Here is a 22,251-nt window from a genome sequence, read left to right on the forward strand (position 1 = left end):
CTGAGGCACAGTTTTGAATTCAAGTCTTCCTAAATCCAAAGTCAATTAGAAAGCATGGGTGGATAGAATACCGAAAACTTGAGGTCGTAGCTCAGATTTTACCCTGGATGTACGATGCTGGACACAGAATTCTTCTCTTTCACCTCAGGTTCTTCATTTGGAAAACGGGGAATAATAATAGCACCTGCTTCAGAGCCATTCTAAGGATCAAATGAATTAATATTTGTAAAATCTAAAGCACCATATAAAGGTTAGCTGTATTAACACATTTGCATTTTATATAAATGCGCACATATGCCATATATATGTACCTGGCATATGTGTGTATATATATATGTGTGTGTGTGTGTGTGTGTATCTATATATATTACATATGTGCATTTGTAACAAACATTTTCCCAAAGTGTGTATACCCAGATATCATATGCATTGGCCAATATAACAAACTTCATTATTATACATATTGCCCTATAGACTGCATAACCCAGTAGCTCCTCTTTGAGCTACTCTTAATGACCGTTCGTCAACGGCACGGCTGGGCCACTTTTATTCAGCACACCAGCGGATCCCATGAGAGACTGAATCCACCAGGAGGTAGGGGTAGAGTAAAAGAACTTTGTTTCTTAGATGGCATATTTGCCTGCCCACTGGGTTCTGGGGAAGGTGAAGTGCTCACAAGACCTGGCATAGTAGGATTAGCCTAGGAAGAAGAAGGGGCATGCTGGGCCCCAAGAGCACTGGGAGGGAGTTGGTACCTCGGGTCCAGACACCCACCTCCTGGGGCTATACCCCACCTCCATGTAGGACTCGCCTGTGCCTCAGAACCTCTCATCCCCTCAGGTCACTCCCTGCACCTTGAACTTCCATTCCCTTGCTTCCCTAGAGGCTTTTCTTATACAAATACACATAATTTTAGATGTCTTGAACATCTGAAATTGCAAACCTTATGAGCCAATATATAAGGCAGGATTTGCCAACTTACATATTTGCCTCAGTGCCGAAACCATTTATAAATACAGCCAAAGTGCCACCATTATATATCCACTCCATCCACGAGTCCCTCCCAAGAGCAGGACCATATTGATAATCAGTGGCAAGCTGGTGGCCCAAGCCTCCTCATTCTAGTCCTGAATCTGTACAGAACATTAGCCGTTGGAATTATTTTTAATCTCATTTTTACATTTTCCACTGCTGCTAAGATTTATTGTATTTCACCATTCCTGATCTAGGGAGAACAAGAAGTCTAATTTTGCCCTAGTCCCCAGGCACCAGCCTGATCTCTATTAAAAGACTCCAGAGTTTGGATGCCCATTAACCTTTCCTTTGTACCTTTGACTTAAGTTTTTCTTGTTAGGAGCTACTAGAAAATCTCCATGCTCAGGGGTATTTCTACTGGAGAGAGAGGCTCCAGAGATAGATGATATTAATAATCTGGCTGAAGCAGGAATGACTATAATATAATGAGACTTGGGAACTTCCTAGCTGATTTTATAAAACTGGAGGAATATCAGGCTCTCTCAAGCCCGTTAGGTACACTTCTGAGCTATATTGCAAATCTTCTTCTCTCAAAGAAAAGGGCACAGCCTGTCCCTATTTCATGTACATAGGCTTCTCCAAGAGCAAAGGCAGGGAATCCACCATCAGCCAGGGTCTTGCCCTTTCCTAGGACACCCATGTGTCATTGAAATTATAGACCCCATCCATTAAATCCAAGCAGATGAAAGGAGATTAACTGAGCCCAGGAGAAACTCAGGAAAAAGACGGCTAGTGGAGCAGAGCTTTTCCTCAGATGGCTAATGGAATATAAACACTGGAAGATAGTAAGGATGCTTTTATTTATTTATTTTCATTTATTTCTAAGCCTTCAGATCATGAAAATCACTTCTATTCTAATACTGTTTTATTTTTCACGGGAGGCCAGCTTAGCCATATTTACACCTCAAGTCGCTTGGAATCATAGTTTACAGAACCAGAAGATACCCCTTCATAGTAAATTTACATCTATTCCTTCATTTCTGGTTGAAATTGAGGCTGAAGAATTTATATCATTTCTCATGATCACAGAGTTGTCTAATTAATAGGCCTGTCTTCTTTTTCATACTCATACATTTTGCCTTACCTTCATTCCAAAGTATATCTCTTTTTGCATTCTTTGTAATCAGTGATTCCATGAAAGAACTTTTTAAGGCAGAAAGGAAAATGCAGATAGCAAAATAACCGATGCAAATCTGATAGTATATACGATATCAACTTTTGATACCATACCCCAAACTTTCCCCAAACTTTGCTCATAGATATTTTTAGTTTTCCTTTAGGAAGATTAATGACCTGCTCTTTAAACCATGCTACAACCCCTCTGTATCATATTAACCTTCTCTTCCTGAAAGAAGTCCTAGTTCAAAGGCAAACATATGACATTCATATTGCATGCATTCTCTTAGCCAGAAGATGGGTTAATTTAGGGAAAACAGACAAATGAAGGGATACAATAGAGGTAGGAATGGTAGACAGCAAATGGAACTGGGAGGAGCAATAGGAGTTACCAAGAAGATTTGGAAGAAAATCCTCTAAAAGAAACAAGCAATGAGCCTGGGTATATCAGTATTTGGCAGATGGATTCAGACAGGAGTTTTGCCAGACTAACCAGAGTTAATATATACTAGTAAGAAGAGAGATATCATTTAAAGTAAGGGACTATGAGGGAAGAGTATAGCTCATGATGGATTGAAGTGTTGAAAAAAATTAAGCGAATTTTCATCATGAGCAGGTCTTTTATATGGAAAATAGTCTTGCGGAGATTTTCAGGAAACCAGCCCAGAAGTAAAATTAGAACTCAGAGGAGGGATCAAGGGCCAGATGGAATACACTGGACAAACCAGGTCCCATACCTGGCTAAAAAATATTGTCAATATCTCAAAGAGTTATTATTCAAAGATGCAGAGGCCGGAAGGAAGTAGCCAATTGAGGCCAGTAAAGTCGCCATTCTCACAATCCTCCATACAAACAGGATAATCAGGAATTGGTGACGTATACTAATAGCAAGATGGAGTTTCTTCCTGTTAAAGGAAAGAAATCCAACAACATCACCAGGTTTGCAAGCAATAGAAGGGCTCTGGTGACTTAGAGATTCCCAAAGAGGAATCAGGATACTTGTGTTCTAATCCTGGCACTGTTGCTTATTTACTATAGGATCTTGAGCAAACCATTGTTCTTATCTAGAACTCAACTTTCTTTCATTTGTGAAAGTAATTTGATCTCTAAGGTACTGTGAAGCAGAATTAGGTATAAAATGTCCTCAATTTGGAATCAAAAGACAAAGACTCAAATCTGCCGGTCACTACACACTTTATGATGGACGAATAATCTAGCCTCTCTAGATCTCAGTTTTCTCATTGGTAAATCTGGGGAGTGAACTAGATGATGGGGAAATCGGCTTCCAGCTCTAAACCTACGTCTTATAATCCCTTCCAGCTCTGAAAGCCCATGTTCTCTACTCCAAGATGCAAACTAGCTTTGGCATTTCCTACCTCTGGTTTCCTTAAAGCATGGTGTACATCTTCCATTTCTCTGTATTCCCTAGTTTCTGGGTAAGTAGAGAATATTCATTAAAGGATAGATCTTCAATTGATCAAGAGCTCTTAGTCTAGCCCAGGTAGGCTGCTTTAAGAAAGCACCAAACCAGGGACCTGACACTAATCATTCTTTTTCTCATACGGTAGGCAGAATAAGAGTAAAATATCTTCAAATTCTGCCTATAAAATTTCTATTTAACCCCCATAGTCCTAGGATCCACAGTCACAGCTAATATTTTTGAATCTACCTATCTTGGGAGAGGCAACAGTGCAGCCTTTGTCCTGGCTGGATAAAACTGCTTTCTTCAAGGCTTGTACCCTGCAGGATGTATTCATCACCCTAATTCACAGAAACAAGGAGCTCATTAAAACCAGATTACAGGGTCCTTCAAAAGTCCCTTTGATAGTTTAATGGATCCTTGAGCTCTTGAATGGAGGACCAATCTTGTACAGGTGTAGATTGCCACCTATTCTAACAGTCTTGTTCTGCTCTAAACCCTAGAGGCCTCCAAGCTTTCTAACTTCAACCACATTTAACATTACAGGAGTTGGCTATCTGTTACCTCAATAAGCCTGGTTTCTCTCTACTGTAGAAAAATCCCAGAACAATAAAAAAAAATTATGATCTTAGAATTTTTCCATCTCATTAAGTCATTAGGGCATCTTTGACACACTTAGGATTCTGTTCAGTTTAGTTCAAACAGTTTCATGAACCTGCTCATGTACCTGGCTCTGCTTTCCCTCAAAATTAATTGGTTTTAGGAGAACAAAGGAAATATATAAGTCCTTAGAATCAAAGAGATTTAGAAAGGTTTAGAATCATCTGCTGTATTCTTCTTCATTTTTATGAGGCAAAGGAAACTGAGTTGAAGAGAGGAAATATAAATTGCTGAAAGTCACATAGTTAGTGATGTGTTTGGGGTTCAGCGCCAAATGTTGAGATTAATGTTCAGGCACCAAATGTTGGGTTTGGCCCTGTGAAGAATTCACAATGACCATGCTCTTTGGCAAGGGTTTGATACCTAACTGATGCAGTTTATTTAGAAGAGGTTACAGACAAAATGAAATGTCCAAAATAGACACCAGTGGTGAAATTCTGAATATTATTTGTAGACCAAGAGAAATGAGTTGATTCCCCCCAAGTGCTTTCTCTTCTAATTCCACTATGCTTCTCAATCCTACTTCTCCTCCTCATGGAGTGCTCCCTTTCTACTGGTAATTGCCAGGTTTCCAATAGATACGCCCGGCTTTCGCCTTAACTCCCTCAACTCTATTTCCATATTTACCATTCAGGTCTATTATGTCCTTCATTTTGTCACCAACATCTTCCCTAAAAATCTACCTTTTTACAAAGATAATACTGTAGATTCCTCATGGAATGAACCCAAATTTTGGTGCCTACCATTGTCTGAGTAATACATCGGTTCCTCCTTTGATATCAAACCACATCACCAGGAGTTATAAATAGAAATAAATTTGGGAGCAATGAAGGCAATCTAATAGGAAAAGGAAAAGTATGGAAGAACCCATTAAAGAATGACGCCAAGTGGAAATACTCACATTGACTGGCAGGTCAAATCTAAGAAGAAATTTAGCATCCTCAAGGTTATAGCTATAAGGAAGAGGTAAAGACACCATAGGAGGCATATTGGGAGATAGGAGGAAGGCACCATGACATACAGAGGTGAGAAATAAGACACTACAGCAGAGATGCTATGTTGGGCTATAATCCAAAGAGATTCAATAAAGAGATGGTGTGGACCATGGAAGGAATTTATAGGAGGAAACTTAGCACCTCTGGATTTGATGCTTGGATTTCCTAACTGGTTGTGGAACACTAAAACCTTCACAGAAAGTGTCATTATAACATTGAGCTGATCTCCATAAGTGCCTTTCCCTGCTTGCCTCAGGGAGTCATTTTGTCAGTACTCCTAGATATCTCTCCCAAACCCATCTAGTGAATCAGGATCTCATCAGTTAGCACTAGAGATAGCAAATGGTATCAAACCTGAATAGTGTTGTGGACCAAGAGAAATGAGTTGATTCCTCCCAATTGGTATCTCTCCTAATTCCACTATGCTTTTTGATCCTACTTCTCCTCCTCATGGGGTGCTCCCTTTCTACTGGTAATTGTGAGTTGTGACTCAATAAAGAGTACATCGAAAACTTCATGTATCTCCTAATTCTATTTCATATTTACATTCCCAGTGTCTATTATATCCCTCCATTTTGTCTGTAACATCTTCCCTAAAAATCTACCTTTTACAAAGAGAATGACCACTGTGAATTCTCCACATGAATGAACCCCAAATTTTGGTGCCTACCATTGTCTAGTGTCTACATCAGTTCTATCACTTTGATCCTCAAACCACATCACCAGGAGTTATAAATAGGAAATAGAGGTGGGAGAGCAATAGAAGAGCAATCCTAATAGGAAAAGATTATGGAAGAACCCATTAAAAGAATGACATGAAATGGAAATACTCCATTGACTGGCAGGTCAAATCTAAAGAGAAATTTAGCATCCTCAAAGAGTTACTTAGCTATAAGGAAGACAAAGACACCATGAGGCATATTGGGGAGATGAGAGGAAAGGCACCATGACATACAGGGGGAAAGGTGAAAATAAAGACACTACACAGCAGAATGCTATGTTGGGCTATAATCCAAAAGAGATTCAATAAAGATGGTGTGGACCATAGGAAAATTTATAGGAGAAACTTAGCCTCACAGATTTGATGCTTGGATTTCTAACTGGACAATGGGGCTACCTAAAACCTTCACAGAAAGTGTCATTATAACATTGAGCTGATCTCCATAAGTGCCTTTCCCTGCTTGCCTCAAGGAGTCATTTTTGTCCAGTGCTCCTGGAGTATCTCTCCCAGAGCCCATCTAGTGAATCAGGATCTCATCCAGATTGGCACTAGAGATAGCCGATAGTGTATCAAACCCTGGAATAGTGTTATGGACAAGAAATGGAGTTGATTCACTCCCCAATTGGTATCTCTCCTAATTCCACTATGCTTTTGATCCTACTTCTCCTCCTCATGGGGTGCTCCCTTTCTACTGGTAATTGTGAGTTGTGACTCCAATGAGTACCTTGACTTTCATATGCTCTCCTAATTCTATTTCATATTTACATTCCCAGTGTCTATTATATCCCTCCATTTTGTCTGTAACATCTTCCCTAAAAATCTACCTTTTACAAAGAGAATGACCACTGTGAATTCTTGACATGAATGAACCCCAACTTTTGGTGCCTACCATTATCTGGTGTCTATGTCACTCTATCACTTTGGTCCTCAAACCACATCACCAGGAGTGATAAATAGGAAATAGAAAGTAGGAAGGCAATAGGAGGCAATCCCTGTGGGAGGAGTATGGAAGAATACATTAAAAGAATGACATGAAGTGGGAATACTCTATTGACTACCAGGTCAAATCTAAAGAGAAATTTAGCATCCTAAAAGAGTTAGAAAATCCCTACCTTTGGAGCAGTCCAGGCCAAACTGGAGAATACTCTTGTTATTAGGAAGTCTTCCTTTCCCTCTTTCTAACAAGCTGAAACCTGGTTCTCAGCTGACCCTCCTTCCCGTTTGTATCCAACACTTAATATTCATTTAAACTTAAGCAAATCACTTCATTTTCTAAGGCAACCACTCTTCAAGTGTAAAATATGATTGGGTGGAGGAAGGGAGGAAGCAAGATAGCCTCTAAGATCCTTTCCAGAACTAGATCTATGATCCTACAAACCCATAGTAATTCTCCTGACACATGGTAATCCACATTATTTGAAGAAAGGAATATATATATTTGAACAAAAGAATCATGTCTCTTTCTCCCTCTTTAAACCTACCTGAATGTTAGTGTTAGCAGTTGGTAAAAATTATGATTTTTTCCTGGTTATTAATTCACAACCTCCTTCTCAAACAGCAGAGACAGAGAGGTAGTAAATTAGACACAAAACTGAGCCTGGAGTCAGGAAGACCTGAATTCAAACACAATCTCAGAGCTGTGTGACAAGTCACTGAATCTCACTTTCCTCAAAAGTAAAATGGGAATAACAACAACATGAATAATAGCACTTATCTCATAGGTTTCTTCTGTTGATCAAATGAATATTTGTAAAATGTGCAACACAGTGCCTGGCAAATAGTACTGATGTGAATTCTAAATCAGTTTATTCACAGGAATTGTTATGATGAGTCTATCCTGTTCCTATTATGGATCATAATCAGCTCAGTTTACCAGAATGTCTTGCTAGAATATGGTCAATCCCTCTGATACAGTCTTGATTAACATATCTTTAGACAACCCAATTCCTTCCAGTTCCCTTCTCTTATGCCCTAAATCCTGCCTAATTTTTCCCATTCCTCCCCTCCTTCCACCCTCTGAGATTTTTAAAGTTGTTTCTCCCCAAAAGCAAATTGCTTAATGAGTATGAGTTTGTCTTACTAAGTCATATTTGGTTAAGTTTGTAAGTTATTTCATGTAACAAAAGAAAAATCTTTGTAACCTATGATGGATGTCTATGTCATGCTTTTTCAGTATGGTGAATCATTATAATCTTTCAAATCTATAAGATGTTTCTATTTCATATTATCATTTCACAGAGTGCCTTTATTTTCATTTCAGTAGAAGCTCATGTTTATTTCCTATTTCTTCTTTTCCTCTCACCCAACAAATGGTTTATTAAGTGAGGTCTCATTGAAAAGAGATACTTTTCCAGTTAGGAAAATGATAGGAATATAGATTAGCATATAGTAGTTGCTTAATAAAGTTTTCTTGACTGATTAATTTATAGAGTGAGGAGTGGGTTTGTCTTGAGATCATAGCATTTAAAGCTAGAATTAGAGCTATATTATCAAATATCAATACATTTTTATGTTTTTTTATTTTCTTCCTTTTTCTTTTTTAGCTTTTTATTTTCAAAATGCATGTATATATATATATATATATATATATATATATATATTTTAACATATTTAACATATATTAGATTACCTACCATCTAGGGTAAGAGGTGGGGGAAAGTAGGGAAAATTTTGGAACAGAAAGTTTTGCAAGGGTCCGTGTTGAAAAATTACTCATGCCTATGTTTTATAAATAAAAAGTTTTAATAACAGTAAAAATAAACATATAGAGATCATTTTCAACATTCACCCTTGCAAAAACTTGTGTTCCAAATTTTTTTCTTCCTTCCTTCCTCCTACCTTCTTCCTTAGACAGCAAGCAAATTCAGTATATGGTAAACAATTTTTTTTAAATCAATAAAGAGAGTCCTAGGAGAGAAATGGTATGACCAATGTCATGTAGTCAGTAAATAACAAAACAACAGTCCAAGGACAAAGCCCACTTGGGGTTTTGGTTGGTTGCTTGGTTTTTTATTCCTGGTCAAATACTTTTTTAAAAACTTAAAACTTATCTTAGGAAAGGCATGAGGGTTGTCTTCACATATTCAAAACATTATATACAAAAAGGATACAATTTATTCTACTTAACACCAGAGAAAAATTTAAGAGTATAGAAAAGAAGTCATGGAGAAATTGAATTCTATTCCATACAAATAAAAATTTGTAACCAGTCAGCACTATCCCAAAACAGAATGGACTACTGTCTCAGGTAATGAGTTTGCTGCCATTGGAGATCCTCAAGCAAATCACCATTAGAAAGTGTTTTTAGTGAGGTATAAACAGGACTAGATAGATTACAACTATTACAACTTCCATTCTAACTGTTTGATCCTATTATTTTTTTTAGTTTGATAAGCTCCTCAAATGACAATTGAAATAACATGAAATTTTGACATTATGATCATTGTTTTTACTTACAATTCTACCTTCTCCTCACTTCCTCTCCCACTCCCCGCTTTGCTCTCTCTTCCTCCTCTAGAGCTCCTCTCTTTTTCTCCCCTTTCTCTTGTACCATCTCCTATTCTTGCTATTCCTCCATTAATAATCTTAAGAAATTAGCTCCAGGAAAGGAAATTAGAGTAAGAAAACAGCTGTCATTTTAAAGTGTTCAATACAGAAAGAGCTTGAATAGTGTGCTAAGCTTACAGTCAAGAAGACATGGATTCAAATGGCACCAATTTTGCTTGCTAGCTCTGCAATCTTAGGCAAGTCTCTTGTAGATTGTTGTTGAATCATATGACTTATGTCTTACCCCCATTTTGGTATAAATACCTTTGGTAATTTCCTAAGCTTTATCTTTTAAGTCATAGTTGGGTCGAAATTTGAGTTGGAAGAAGAAATGCCCACACTAGACATTACCATGACCAGTGAAAACATAGATTCTTCATGTATTTATGGAATAGAAGAACAAATTGGAGAGGAAATTAATTGTAACCTTCCTGGAAAAGATGCTAGGATGGTTTCTCTATTCATGGCTAACAGATTTCATAGGATGAGATAGGGGAGCAAAGTATATCATAAAAAGATCAAAATGAGTGCTTGTCTGGATCTATATGATGCTAAAATATCTCCAAATTTCAACATTTCATTAAGATCTCTAGACAGAAATCTGTAATTCAGTAAGCACAAACTTTTCTTCCACCAGTATTCCATCTCATGCCTCTATAGACAGTCTTTGAGAGTTGTTGAGCCTGAAAATTAACCATTGGCCAATATGATGAAAAATTGTTTTATACTTGGGCTGGACATTGAACAATCAACATACCAATCATTACCAGAACTGCACTCAAAATTTTTGCTTTTTCTTGGAACCTTCCATGTATTTTTTCTTCCACTTCCATATCTTTGGAAAGTCATGACATTTCCATCCACACCTCCAAAATGCTCATATTCTAAAGGGGAAGATGAAATACGTACAGAGTGGGAGAAAGGTAACCTCAGAAGGAAAGGCTCAAATTATTGGGAAGATTGGGAAGGCCTCCAATACAAAGTGACATTTGAGCTGAGTCTTGAATGAAACATGAAGAATACATGTGATTCTTCACATATCAAGAGCATGTGAAGAAATGAGGTGGGAGAGAATTCCAGGTAAATGGACCACTATGTGCAAAAGCTTTTAAGAAGGATAAAGGTCTTTTAATGAAATTTAGCTGAAAATGAGAGAAGACATATAGGTCAATAATAGGACAGTCAGATGGTGTGCATTTTTTTTGATAATGAGAGAAAAAATTAAAAATAGATAAAAATTTAAAAAAATAAAAATTGATAATGGGAGAAACTTTAGTGGGTGTCATCTTACCCCACCAATTGTGGAAATAGAATGATAGAATACTAGAGACAGTAAAATAGGCAAAAAGTCTTGGATTCCAGTAAAAAAGTTCAAATCCTTCCACAGATCTTTGCTAGTCACTTTACAGATGATTTCTCCATCTGTAAACTGGTTTTAATGAATTTTAAATAAGATAATAGAAATGCTTTGCAAGCATTAAAAAGTCATATATTTATTCATCTTTATTAAAATTACAGATGAGAAAAATGAAGTGGTTAAGTTCTTAAACACATGAGGCAGGATAAACCCATGTCTTCTTCCCTGACTTCAAATCCAGTGATCTAACCATGCTACTATACTATTCCTTGTAGAGGATCAGATAGAATCAGAATCATAAAATAAGACTGCTGAAAGGGACTTTTGTACATAGAATATGGAATTTGAAAGCTAGGAGTCAACAGAATGTCAGAGCTTGAAGGGGCATTGGATTCTATAATATGGAATGCCAATGCTAAAAGACATTTAGAATCTAGCATGCAGGGTTAGAAGGAAAATTTGAGTCCATCAAGTGCTACACCTGTCTCATCACTTATCAGTTGTCAGACATCTACGGCCAAGTTACTTAGCTTTCCTCAGTCTCCATTGTTTCATCTATAAAATATGAAGAATAATAGCAACTACCTCATAGAGGAATCAGGGAATAAAGGAGATACCCTATGTAAAGGAGTTTGTTTATAAACTCTGAAGTGCTATATAAGTGCCAGTGATTACTTTTGCTGTTATTATTATGATGCTAGTTAGAAATATTCTGGTCCAGAGAAAGCAATGACATCTAAGAAGCCCTTTAAAATGTCATAATTCTCTCAAAAATTTGTAATCCTAACTTGTTCTTTTTTCAGGTAATCTAATAACAAGATTTTTCTGACTTTCTATTTCTTTTTGGCAGGTGAGATGTCTTCTCTCCATCTTAACCAGTCTGGCCCCACTGAATTTGTGTTCCGAGTATTAACCACTTCCCCCAAGATCCAAATCCTCCTTTTTTGTTTCTTTCTTCTTCTCTACATAATGATCCTCTGTGGTAATAGTGCCATTATTGGGGTTGTGTGTGCCTACAGCTCCCTCCACACCCCCATGTACTTCTTCCTGTCTAATCTATCTTCCCTTGAAATCTGTTACACTTCTACTACTGTACCCTTGATGCTCTCCAACATCTTTGGAACTCAGAAGCCCATCTCATTGGCCGGCTGTGGGGCTCAGATGTTGTTTTTCCTCACCTTCGGTGGCGCTGATTGTTTCCTACTGGCTGTCATAGCATATGACCGTTATGTGGCCATTTGCCATCCCTTGCACTATACCCTCATCATGACCCAGCAGCTGTGTATCCAGATGGTGGTAGGCTCCTTGGGCCTAGCTATTTGCCTTACACTACCACTCACTGCACTGGTTTGCTCTGTTCCCTTCTGTGGGCATCGTCTAGAGATCAATCATTTCCTTTGTGATGCCCCACCTGTTCTAAGACTAGCCTGTGAGGATACCCATATACATCAGGCTATCCTATATGTGGTGGGTATCTTTGTGTTAGTTATTCCCTTCCTACTTATTTGCATCTCCTATTTTTTCATTGCTATCACTATCTTGCGGATTCGCTCAGCAGAGGGGCGCCGGAGGGCCTTCTCTACCTGTTCCTCCCATCTCACTGTAGTCCTGCTGCAATATGGCTGTTGTAGCCTGGTCTACTTACGTCCCAGATCTAGCACATCAGAGGACGAGGACCGGCAGTTTGCCTTGGTTTATACCTTTGTCATACCTCTGCTTAATCCCCTCATTTATACCCTACGAAACAAAGATGTCAAAGAAGCTCTGAGAAAATCTGTGAGTCGCAAAGCAACTTCTGAAACTCTGTGAAGGTATAAGATTAAAGCACTGGGACTCTTCAAAACATGAGTCTAATACTTAGTTTCCTATACTTTGTAGGTTTCTTCTATTTAATTATTTAATACTTGATTTTTACATGAAACTATCATGAGGAGAGTAAATATGACATCTAAGTCAAACGGTTTAGTTTGTTTTTAGGTTCTTTTTTTGTTTTCTTTTTTTTTTTATGTATAAGTAGATCATTTTAACAGAAAAACCACTTTCCTTACATAGTCCTCATTCCAGCACTTGCCCATTCAGGGATCATAGGATAATCAAATCCCAGACTTTAAGATAAAAAAGACTTTATTTAGTCCTACCTTTAAACAACTTTGTTAATGTCATATGAATAATAACTGGTCAAAGTAGAATTTGAAACCAGCCCTCTCTTTAATATTCCCACTGACAGAAGTAAAAAAAAAAAAAAAAATCAACAATCATTAATTAAAGTTCTGCTACATTCAGGCTCTATGCTGTGTTAGGGATACAAAGAAAATTCAAAGATAATCCATGCTCTGAGAAATCTCACAGTCTAATGGGTGAGTCAACATATAAAACTTATGTACAAACAACCATATATAGAATTAATTAGAAATAATCAACAGAGGGAAGGCACTAGCCTTAAGAGGGATTGGCAAAGGCTTTTTGTAGAAGATGGGATTTTATATGGGAGGAAAACTATGGAAACCAAGAGACAGAGATGAACCAAAAGATGAATTTCAGGCATGACAGATAGTCAATGAAAATGCATTGTTAGAAGATGAAACGTCTTGCTTGAGTAACAGCAAAGAAGCCAGTGTCATAGAATCAAAGGACTTCATTGCAAGGGAGTAAAGTGTAGGGAGACTTTTTTTTAAAAAGCTGGATTTGAAGGACTTTAGAAGCTCAAGCAGAGGATTTTATATTTAATCTTGGAGATCAAGGTTTAATAAAAGATATAAATATTTACCATTTCAAGATTTTCCTCTGGGGAAAGAAACTGTAATCATCTCTTCTGAAAGAGTGTCTGAGTGGAGAAAGTCAATTATGACATTATTATTAACAATAAAGTATGATAATTAATGTCCTAGTTAACTCTAGCAGCCCTATACTTAAGCTTTCCCGCTATGACAATAATGTCAACTGGTTCCCAGTGAAGTGGGGATTTCTACAATTCAAGGAAGGAAATGCTATTTCTCCTCTCTTCTACAGGACCAAGCTTAGTCATCAAAACTAGAAAGCATTCTTCTGAATTTTATTTTTCTTTCCATATAACTTGTTGATTAGATATAGATATATAGATGTAAAATGAGGTTGGCTGTACTATACACATAGTTCACATTTACACTATGGTAAGTATCCTTGTAATGTAAAAGCCAAAGTTGTAGAATTATAATATACATTATATTAATATGTTAGTATAGTGTATTATGATCTATATAATCATAGGACTATATATATGTTATATCCACTGTTAACCAGATATATCCCACTTCCCTGTAAGGACCTTTAGAGAGGTGTCATGGAATAATATAAAAAATACTGCCTCTGTTCTCTGAAGATTGGAATTCTAATTTTATCTCTCTTCTTTATTCTTTGGGTGAACTTAGGTAAATGACTTTTTCTTTCTAAGCCTTGTTTCTTCCATTTAATAAAATCATGGATTTACAATAAGTGATTATTGAGGCCCCATTTCAGGTCTAAAACCAAAGTAAATAGGAACATTATAGTTTCACTGCCACTTGGAGTCTGAATATTAGTTATGCTTTGGAAGTGGGTCAGTTGGTATCAGACAGGCAATCCAATCTAGATCTCTTCCAACTGGGTTGGGCAGCCCAAAGAACAAGTGTTTTACCTTAAATTAGACAAACTGAAGCTTTGTACATGCTTAGGGATGTCAGATCTAAAGTGCCTTTGAAGATACTATTTTTGAATAGGCCAAACAATATCTGACCTTTATTTAGCAGGTTTTAGAAAACACTGTTACCATTTCACACAATCAAGATTTACAACTATAAAGGACGTTAGAGATGATCAAATCCAATCCTGTCTTCCCCCAGGCCATTTTACAGATGAGATTAGAAAGGGTTAAATTACTTTTTCAGTCTCACAGAAAATTCTCCACATATTTATAGAGGTATAGTAACTTAAGACATTCAAAGTATTTTTTCATGCATATTTTCATTTAAGTTTCATAACAACCATATGAGGTAGATATTAAAGGTATTGTTTTTCCTGTTTTAACTATTATAAGCCTGAGGCCAAGAGACATTGAAAAACATGTCCTTGATGACAAAATTGTTGTCAGAGGCAGTATTTAAATCCATGTCTTTCAGGGTCCAAGTTAATCCAGTATGTCATACAGAATAAACACAAAATTTAGTGGGTTACCTTTTATTCCAGAGGCTACATACCAGGACTAATGAAGCATCCCCTTATCCTGGAACTTAAACGACATTAGGAATAGTTGATGATTACCTGAAGTGCACAACACCCTCCTATAAACATCCCAGGAAAGAGAAGAGGCTATATAACTTACTAATCAATGATTCTAGCTGGTTTTATCTACATAACTTCATTCCTTTCTCCATGTGGGGAAAGGAGTCTTGACCCACTAAAGGTGTGGCCATTGAGGTTCTTTAGAAGTAGGTGCCATTGGTTCTTCCAAAAGTTATCAAACATTCATGTTTAGTCCCTATTCCTAACTTGCACAAACATGAAACTATATCAGTGTAACAGAGCTGACCATCCTCCTACACAAAGATAATGGTTTCACAAGAATTAGGGAGTTCAGACTTCAAGCACTATCACTAAGTTCTTCAATGTTAGTTCATTTCTATCCATTCACGCACTGGCAAGATTTATCCTTTCCAACCTTCATTGTGCCCCAAAGCTCTAGATCCAAATCTAGGCAAGTGGATATATTTCAATAAGAATTCAATTCTCATTTCATACACTTCCACCTTCTTGGCTCCCAATCTTATTTTTCTCTTCAAGAAAAGAATGGATAGCCATTTTATGATATGCTGTAGAATCTATTCTTTTTAATATTTTATTTTTCCCAATTACATGTAAAATAATTTTTCACATTCATTTTTTTGAGTTCCAGATTTTTTCCCTCTCTTTTCCCTTTCTCCATCCTTGAGAAAGTAAGAAATTTGATAAAGTTTACACATGTGCAATTGTGCAAAACATATTTCCATGCAAGTTGTGAAAGAAAATACAGACCAAAAAGAAAAAAAAAAAGCTTTAAAAAGTTGTTTCAATCTGCACTGAAACTCCATCTGTTCTTTCTTTTTAGGTCGATAGTATTTTTCATCATTCATCCTTTGGTATTGTCTTGGATCATCGTATTTCTATGAATACTAATAGCTTGTTCATTGTACAATATTACTGTTTCTATATTCTCCTGGCTCTGCTCACTTCACTTTGCATAAGCTGATGTAAGTCTTTACAGGTTTTTCTGAGACTGTGCTGTTCATCATTCCTTGCAGCATAGTATTCCATCATAATCATATACCACTACTTACTCAGCCATTCCCCAATTTCATCCCTTCAATTTCCAGTTCTTAGCCCCTACCAAAAGACCTTCCATAAATATTTTTGTATATACATCTTTTCCTTTTTGCTATTTTTTCCTTCTTTACAACATCAATCTAGCAATGGTTTTGCTGGGTCAAAAAGTATGGGTCAGAATTGAGCATAGTTCAAAACTGCTCTCCAGAGACTTACATGATCTGATGCTGAGTGAAATGAGCAGGACCAGGAGATCATTATATACTTCAACAACAATACTATATGATTATCAATTCTGATGGACCTGGCCATCCTCAGCAATGAGATGAACTATCAGTTCCAATAGAGCAGTAATGAATTGAACCAGCTACACCCAGCAAAAGAATTCTGAGAAATGACTATGAACCACTACACAGAATTCCCAATCCCTCTATTTTTGTCCACCGGCATTTTTGATTTCCGTCACAGGCTAATTGTACACTATTTCAAAATCTGATTATTTTTGTACAGCTAAATAATTGTATAGACATGTATACATATATTGTATTTAACATATGTTTTAACATATTTAACATGTATTGATCAACCTGCCATGTGGGGGAGGGAGTGGGGGGAAGGAGGGGAAAAATTGGAACAAAAGGTTTTGCAGTTGTCAATGCCTAGAAAATTATCCATGCATATATCTTGTAAATAAAAAGCTATAATAAAAAAAATAATAATTGCTATCCAGAATGTTTGTGTCAGTTCCCAACTGCACCAATAGTGCTTTAGTATCAATTTTCTCACATCCCATCCATCATTTGTCATTTCCTTTTGTGTCACTTAACCAATCCAATAGATTTATGTTGGAACCTCAGAGTTGTTTTAATTTATATTTTTCTAATCAATAGTGATTTAGAACATTTTTCACATGGCTATTGGTAGCTTTGTTTACTTCATCTGAAAACTCCCTATCCTCTGACCACATCAATTCAGCAGTGATTTTCATTCTTATAAATTTAGATCAGTTCTCTATGTATTTGAGAAATTCGACTTTTATCAAAGAAAAAGTAAAAAAAAAAAAAAAGTTTTTCAGAGTTATGATTGTTTCCGTTATTCTCTATCATATTTTCCCCGATTTATCCTCTCTGCTTTTACCCTGTCTACCCTTAAAGGTATTTTGCTTCTAACTACAGTTTCCACTCACCTATTTTTTATCAGCTTTTTATCAGTTCCTCCCAATTCCCTTATCTAATTCCTATTTTCCTAACTTCCTGATTTCTACACCCAGCTAAGTTTTTATATTATTTCTTCTTTGAGCCAATTCCAATGAAAGGAAGGTTCAAGCACTCCCAGCCTAACTCCTTCACCTTTCCCTCCACTGTAAAAGCACTTCTATTTTTTATATAACATTATTTATCGCATTCTTCCCCTTCTCCCAGGGCATTCCTCTTCCTTACCCTTTATTTTTTGACATAGCATTCTATTTTATTCAACTCATACCCATGCCTTTCTACTATGTATACTTCTAACTCTCCCAATAATGATAAAGTTCTTAGGAGTTACAAGTATTTTCCCATGTAAGAATGGAAAGTTTAGTCTTATTGAATTCCTTATGACATTCCTTTCCTTTCCTGTTTATCTTTTTATGCTTCTCTTGAATTTTCCAATCAGCTCTGGTCTTTTCCTCAGTAATTCTTGGTTGTAATCCTAGCTTCCTTTCCCTCTGAAATTTCATATTCCAAGCCCTTTGATCCTCCAGTGTAGATAGAAGCTGCTAAATCTTATATGATCCTAATTTCAGAAAGGCCTGGAGAGACTTACACGAACTGATGCTGAGTGAAATGAGCAGGACCAGAAGATCATTATATACTTCAACAACAATACTAGATGATGACCAGTTCTGATGGACCAGGCCATCCTCAGCAACGAGATCAACCAAATCATTTCTAATGGAGCAGTAATGAACTGAACCAGCTATACCCAGAAAAAGAACTCTGGGAGATGACTAAAAACCATTACATTGAATTCCCAATCCCTATATTTATGCAGACCTGCATTTTTGATTTTCTTCACAAGCTGATTGTACAATATTTCAGAGTCTGATTCTTTTTGTACAGCAAAATAACGTTTTGGTCATGTATACTTATTGTGTATCTAATTTATATTTTAATGTATTTAACATCTACTGGTCATCCTGCCATCTAGGGGAGGGGGTGGGGGGGTAAGAGGTGAAAAACTTGGAACAAGAGGTTTGGCAATTGTTAATGCTGTAAAGTTACCCATGTATATATCCTGTAAATAAAAGGCTATTAAATAAAAAAATAAATAAATAAATCTTATATGATCCTAATTGTAACTTCATGATATTTCTGAAAGTCTTCAAACTTTTAGTTCTTACAATGTAGTATGATCTAAGAGATGTGAGTTTACTTCTCTCTTGGCCTGTACTCTGGTACGTGAATAACCCTGGTACTCTTTTCCTCCTTGCAAAACTGTGATCAAGGTCCCAACTCTCTTGTGATCACAAAGTCAATTGTGCTAGTACTCCTCCCTGTCCCTTGACTGTATCCCAGGACTTCATCCTGTATCTATATATGGGCAATGCAACAAAGTCCTGCATCTACTGGCAGCAAAGGAAACCTACAATCCTTTTCTGACCAATTGTCTATTCCCTTACTGTCTGTGAGCTGAGTGCTCCAGAAGTAATTGCTACTGATTCTGTCATCCCCAAAGTCTTCTGCTTGTTTGCTGATGTACAGCTAGCTACTGGTTTTCTAGGAATTGCCTACTCTGGACTGAGCTTCATTCTCTCCCTAATGTGACACACCTTTCTTACTGACCTTCTGAGTTGTCTTGTGCTAAAAAAAAAAAAAAAAAAAAAAAAAAAAAATTTTACCTTGTCCTTTTGCTAATTGTGTCACTCCAGAATTCATTTTAAAACATTGTTTTTAAGTTGCTTGGAGGAGAACTTGGGAAAAATGAGGCAAATCCCTGGCTTTTCTCTGTCATCTTGGCTCTGCCCACCCAATGAACTATAGAATCTATTTTTGCTAAAATATACATGAATTGTATACTTATTGTGTATCTAATTTATATTTTAATGTATTTAACATCTACTGGTCATCCTGCCATCTGGGGGAGGGGGTGGGGGGTAAGAGGTGAAAAACTGGAACAAGAGGTTTGGCAATTGTTAACGCTGTAAAATACCCATGCATATAACCTGTAAATAAAAGGCTATTAAAAAAAAAAAAAACAATAAAATATACATGAATTATATACTCATTTGGTCTTGCTTTCATATTTTTTGATAGAATTCAGCTATAAACAATGATTGAATGTCACTACCCTGCTATTCTTATATACTGAGTAGTTTTTAAATTATTGCACAAGTAGATACAATGAAAGGAAGGGGATGGGGTTGTAACTGATAAAAAATATATTGTAACAAAATCATTTCTTTTTTTGGCTCATTGAAAGTATCTCCAAGAAAACTCCAGTAGCAGACCAGATTATGGGAATGTTATGAATTGCTCTACTCATGTGAATCATATTTCATCCACTAGATCTCCATATCTGGGAAACTTTTCATTCAATATAGTTGGGAAATCATTAATATTTGGCATGGTGACTATATTAAAAACACTCTTCTAAATGTGAATGCAACGATCCAGATTTGTTACCTTAAAAGTTTATCAAAGGTGATAAATTTCTGGCCACTTGAACAGGTATTTAAGTTCAGTAAGTTCTTAAATTTTGCAGTGCAACTGAAAGGATATGTTACACAATTTCTCCTGGTCCTTTATATAAGTTGTACTTATTAATGAGTCCAGGCTGCATAAGCCTAATATTTCTTCATTTCTGGCATGAACAACTTAGTCTTGAACATTATTTTTAATAAGCGCTTTCTAAAAACAAATCAGCATAATTCAGACACTGTTAACTCTTCCTGGCAGATATATGAGAACTGATGCTACATAAATACTGCACAGAGAAGGACTTTTAGTTCCATTTTGGATCTAAGTTGTTTCATAAGCTCCATCCAAAGGCAAATCACTTTTGGTTACACATAGCATCCATAACATCTATCTATTATGAGCCTTTTTTATTCTTTCCAAAAATGGTGTCAATTTGATCCCAAATGCAAATTTTAACATTATGGTTATTAATATTATTATTATAGCTAAATTCTTTGGCATAGCCATGGATCCAATTGAGGATGTCATAGTATACTTTCTATGTGACTTTGGAGAAATTACTAAACATCTCAGTTTCCTCATCTGAAAATAATGTTGTACTCAGTGGCTTCTAAGACCCTTCTTAGTCATAAATCTATGATCTTATACATCTAAGCATAACCTCAGAGGGTAGAATTTGCAGCAATGAGTTGAAATTAAAAAGAGGTAAATCTATAATTGTGGTCCCACCCAACTGTCCCCTGATTGTTTTGCATATATTTGTATATATACAACTTATCTCTTCTGATAAAGTCTAAGTTTCTTGAAGAAAAGAATTTGTTTCACTCTATCTTTTGTGTTCACCAGGAACTAGTAAAGTACCTGGCATATAACAGGTGTCAAATATGTGAGTGTTGCTTGCTTGATTGACATAGGATTGTTGTAACAAAAAGCATCCCAACAATCAGAGCCTTCGTTGTATATTGGATAGAATTTATTTCTTAATTCATCTAAATCCTGCTTCCTTATCATCTTTATGGAAATTCAATTTTGGTTTGTGTTTTTGTTTGCATTCAGCTATATCAAATTCCTGTGTATTATTTGGTTAAATTTTTTTTTATAATTTTGTATATAATTATCCATTTTTCTATAGTTATGAGAGGACTCAGCTTGACAATTAATAATTACTAGCAATTTGAGGAAGTTCTTCTGGGCCTGCTTCTTTTTGCATAAAGTGGTGATCAAAATACTTAGATTAAAATGAGCAAAACTAGAAGAACATACAAAGAAAAACAACTTTGAAAGGCTTAAGAATTCCAGTAAATGTAATGGACCAGCCATAATTCCAGAAGAATGATGATGAAACATCCTACCTACCTCCTCCTAACAGAGAAGAACATGTCAGATTAATGAAAAGTTTGGTAAAGAGGGTAAGTTTATGAGGGACTTTAAAAACCAAAAAAGATTTTAGATTGGCTCTTGGTGATAATAGGGAGCTGCTAACATCTACTAAAAGGAAATAGATTGTGATATGGTCAAACCTGGACTTTATGAAGATCAATCTGATTGGAAGATGGATATAGAAAGTAAATAGTAAGCATGAAGTGAATCTAAATCCAATGCTTCTTTTTTTTCCACTGTGCCTTCCTGTCACCCTCATAGGATCATAGGATTTAGAGTTAGAAAGCACTTTAGGAATCATTTTGTCTAAATGTCTCATTTCACAAATGAAAAAGCTGAAAAAGGATCCCTGCTTTGACCTTACCATTATCACTTGGGAGTTAGAATTTTTGACTAAAAAATGGGGCAGCCTCTAAAAAAAGAAGAAATGACCTTAATCTGGCATGACATCATACTATAATCACCCTGAGAACAGTATCTGAACTTTCACTTATTTGACTCCCTAATAATAAATGTTTTAAAAATATAAGTAGAAAAGAAGATGGTCAAGTGAGTGTCTGTACCTGAGACCTTTCCATCTTCACCCAACCAGAAGAGCTTAGAAATTTAAGCTAAGGTGACAAATTTGGTGCAATGGCCAAACTGGGACTTTAGGCCCAGTCCCCTGATTCCCAGGACTGGCCTCTTGCCAATGCTAGGGAAAACCCATGCTTCTACCATTTCCCATTACTAAGATATTCTAGAACATGGCCTCACGAAGTCCCTGGTGGAAAGGAGAGGAGGACAGAAGAGTGAGAGTCCCTCCTCTAGGTCCCTAGATATTAGTTGTGGTTCTGCATCCCAAAGATCAGCTGAGTGCCCATTAATCTTGTCTGGGATTCGTGTACAGGGATCCATTGGGAAAACTCCTATATTTTAGCAAACCATTTCCCTGAAATAGTATTCAAAGGAAACACTAAACAACCTTGCCAAAGTAATTAGAGACATACTATAAATTGACATACAAGAACTTTTATTTATTGGAGTATTTA

The 22,251-nt window shown here is 36.4% G+C and overlaps 1 protein-coding gene across 1 annotated transcript; it reads left to right on the forward strand.

Moving 5' to 3' along the window:
- The first annotated feature begins 512 nt into the window (after positions 1-512).
- LOC105750928 (olfactory receptor 10Q1-like) lies at positions 513-12,659 on the forward strand. Its single transcript, XM_031943681.1, has 2 exons — positions 513-594; positions 11,701-12,659. Exons 1-2 carry the CDS (start codon positions 513-515, stop codon positions 12,657-12,659), a joined length of 1,041 nt encoding a protein of 346 aa, XP_031799541.1.
- Positions 12,660-22,251: the final 9,592 nt, after the last annotated feature.

Source organism: Sarcophilus harrisii, chromosome 6, assembly GCF_902635505.1.
Source record: "Sarcophilus harrisii chromosome 6, mSarHar1.11, whole genome shotgun sequence".
Taxonomy (NCBI): domain Eukaryota; kingdom Metazoa; phylum Chordata; class Mammalia; order Dasyuromorphia; family Dasyuridae; genus Sarcophilus; species Sarcophilus harrisii.

What these genes read in the sequence shown, in the direction of transcription:
- LOC105750928 (XM_031943681.1), top strand. Translation starts at nt 513, where the DNA reads ATGACCGTTCGTCAACGGCACGGCTGGGCCACTTTTATTCAGCACACC. An exon ending in GAGACTGAATCCACCAGGAG is followed by an intron (nt 595 to 11,700) that starts GTAGGGGTAGAG and finishes TCTTTTTGGCAG; the next exon opens with GTGAGATGTCTTCTCTCCAT.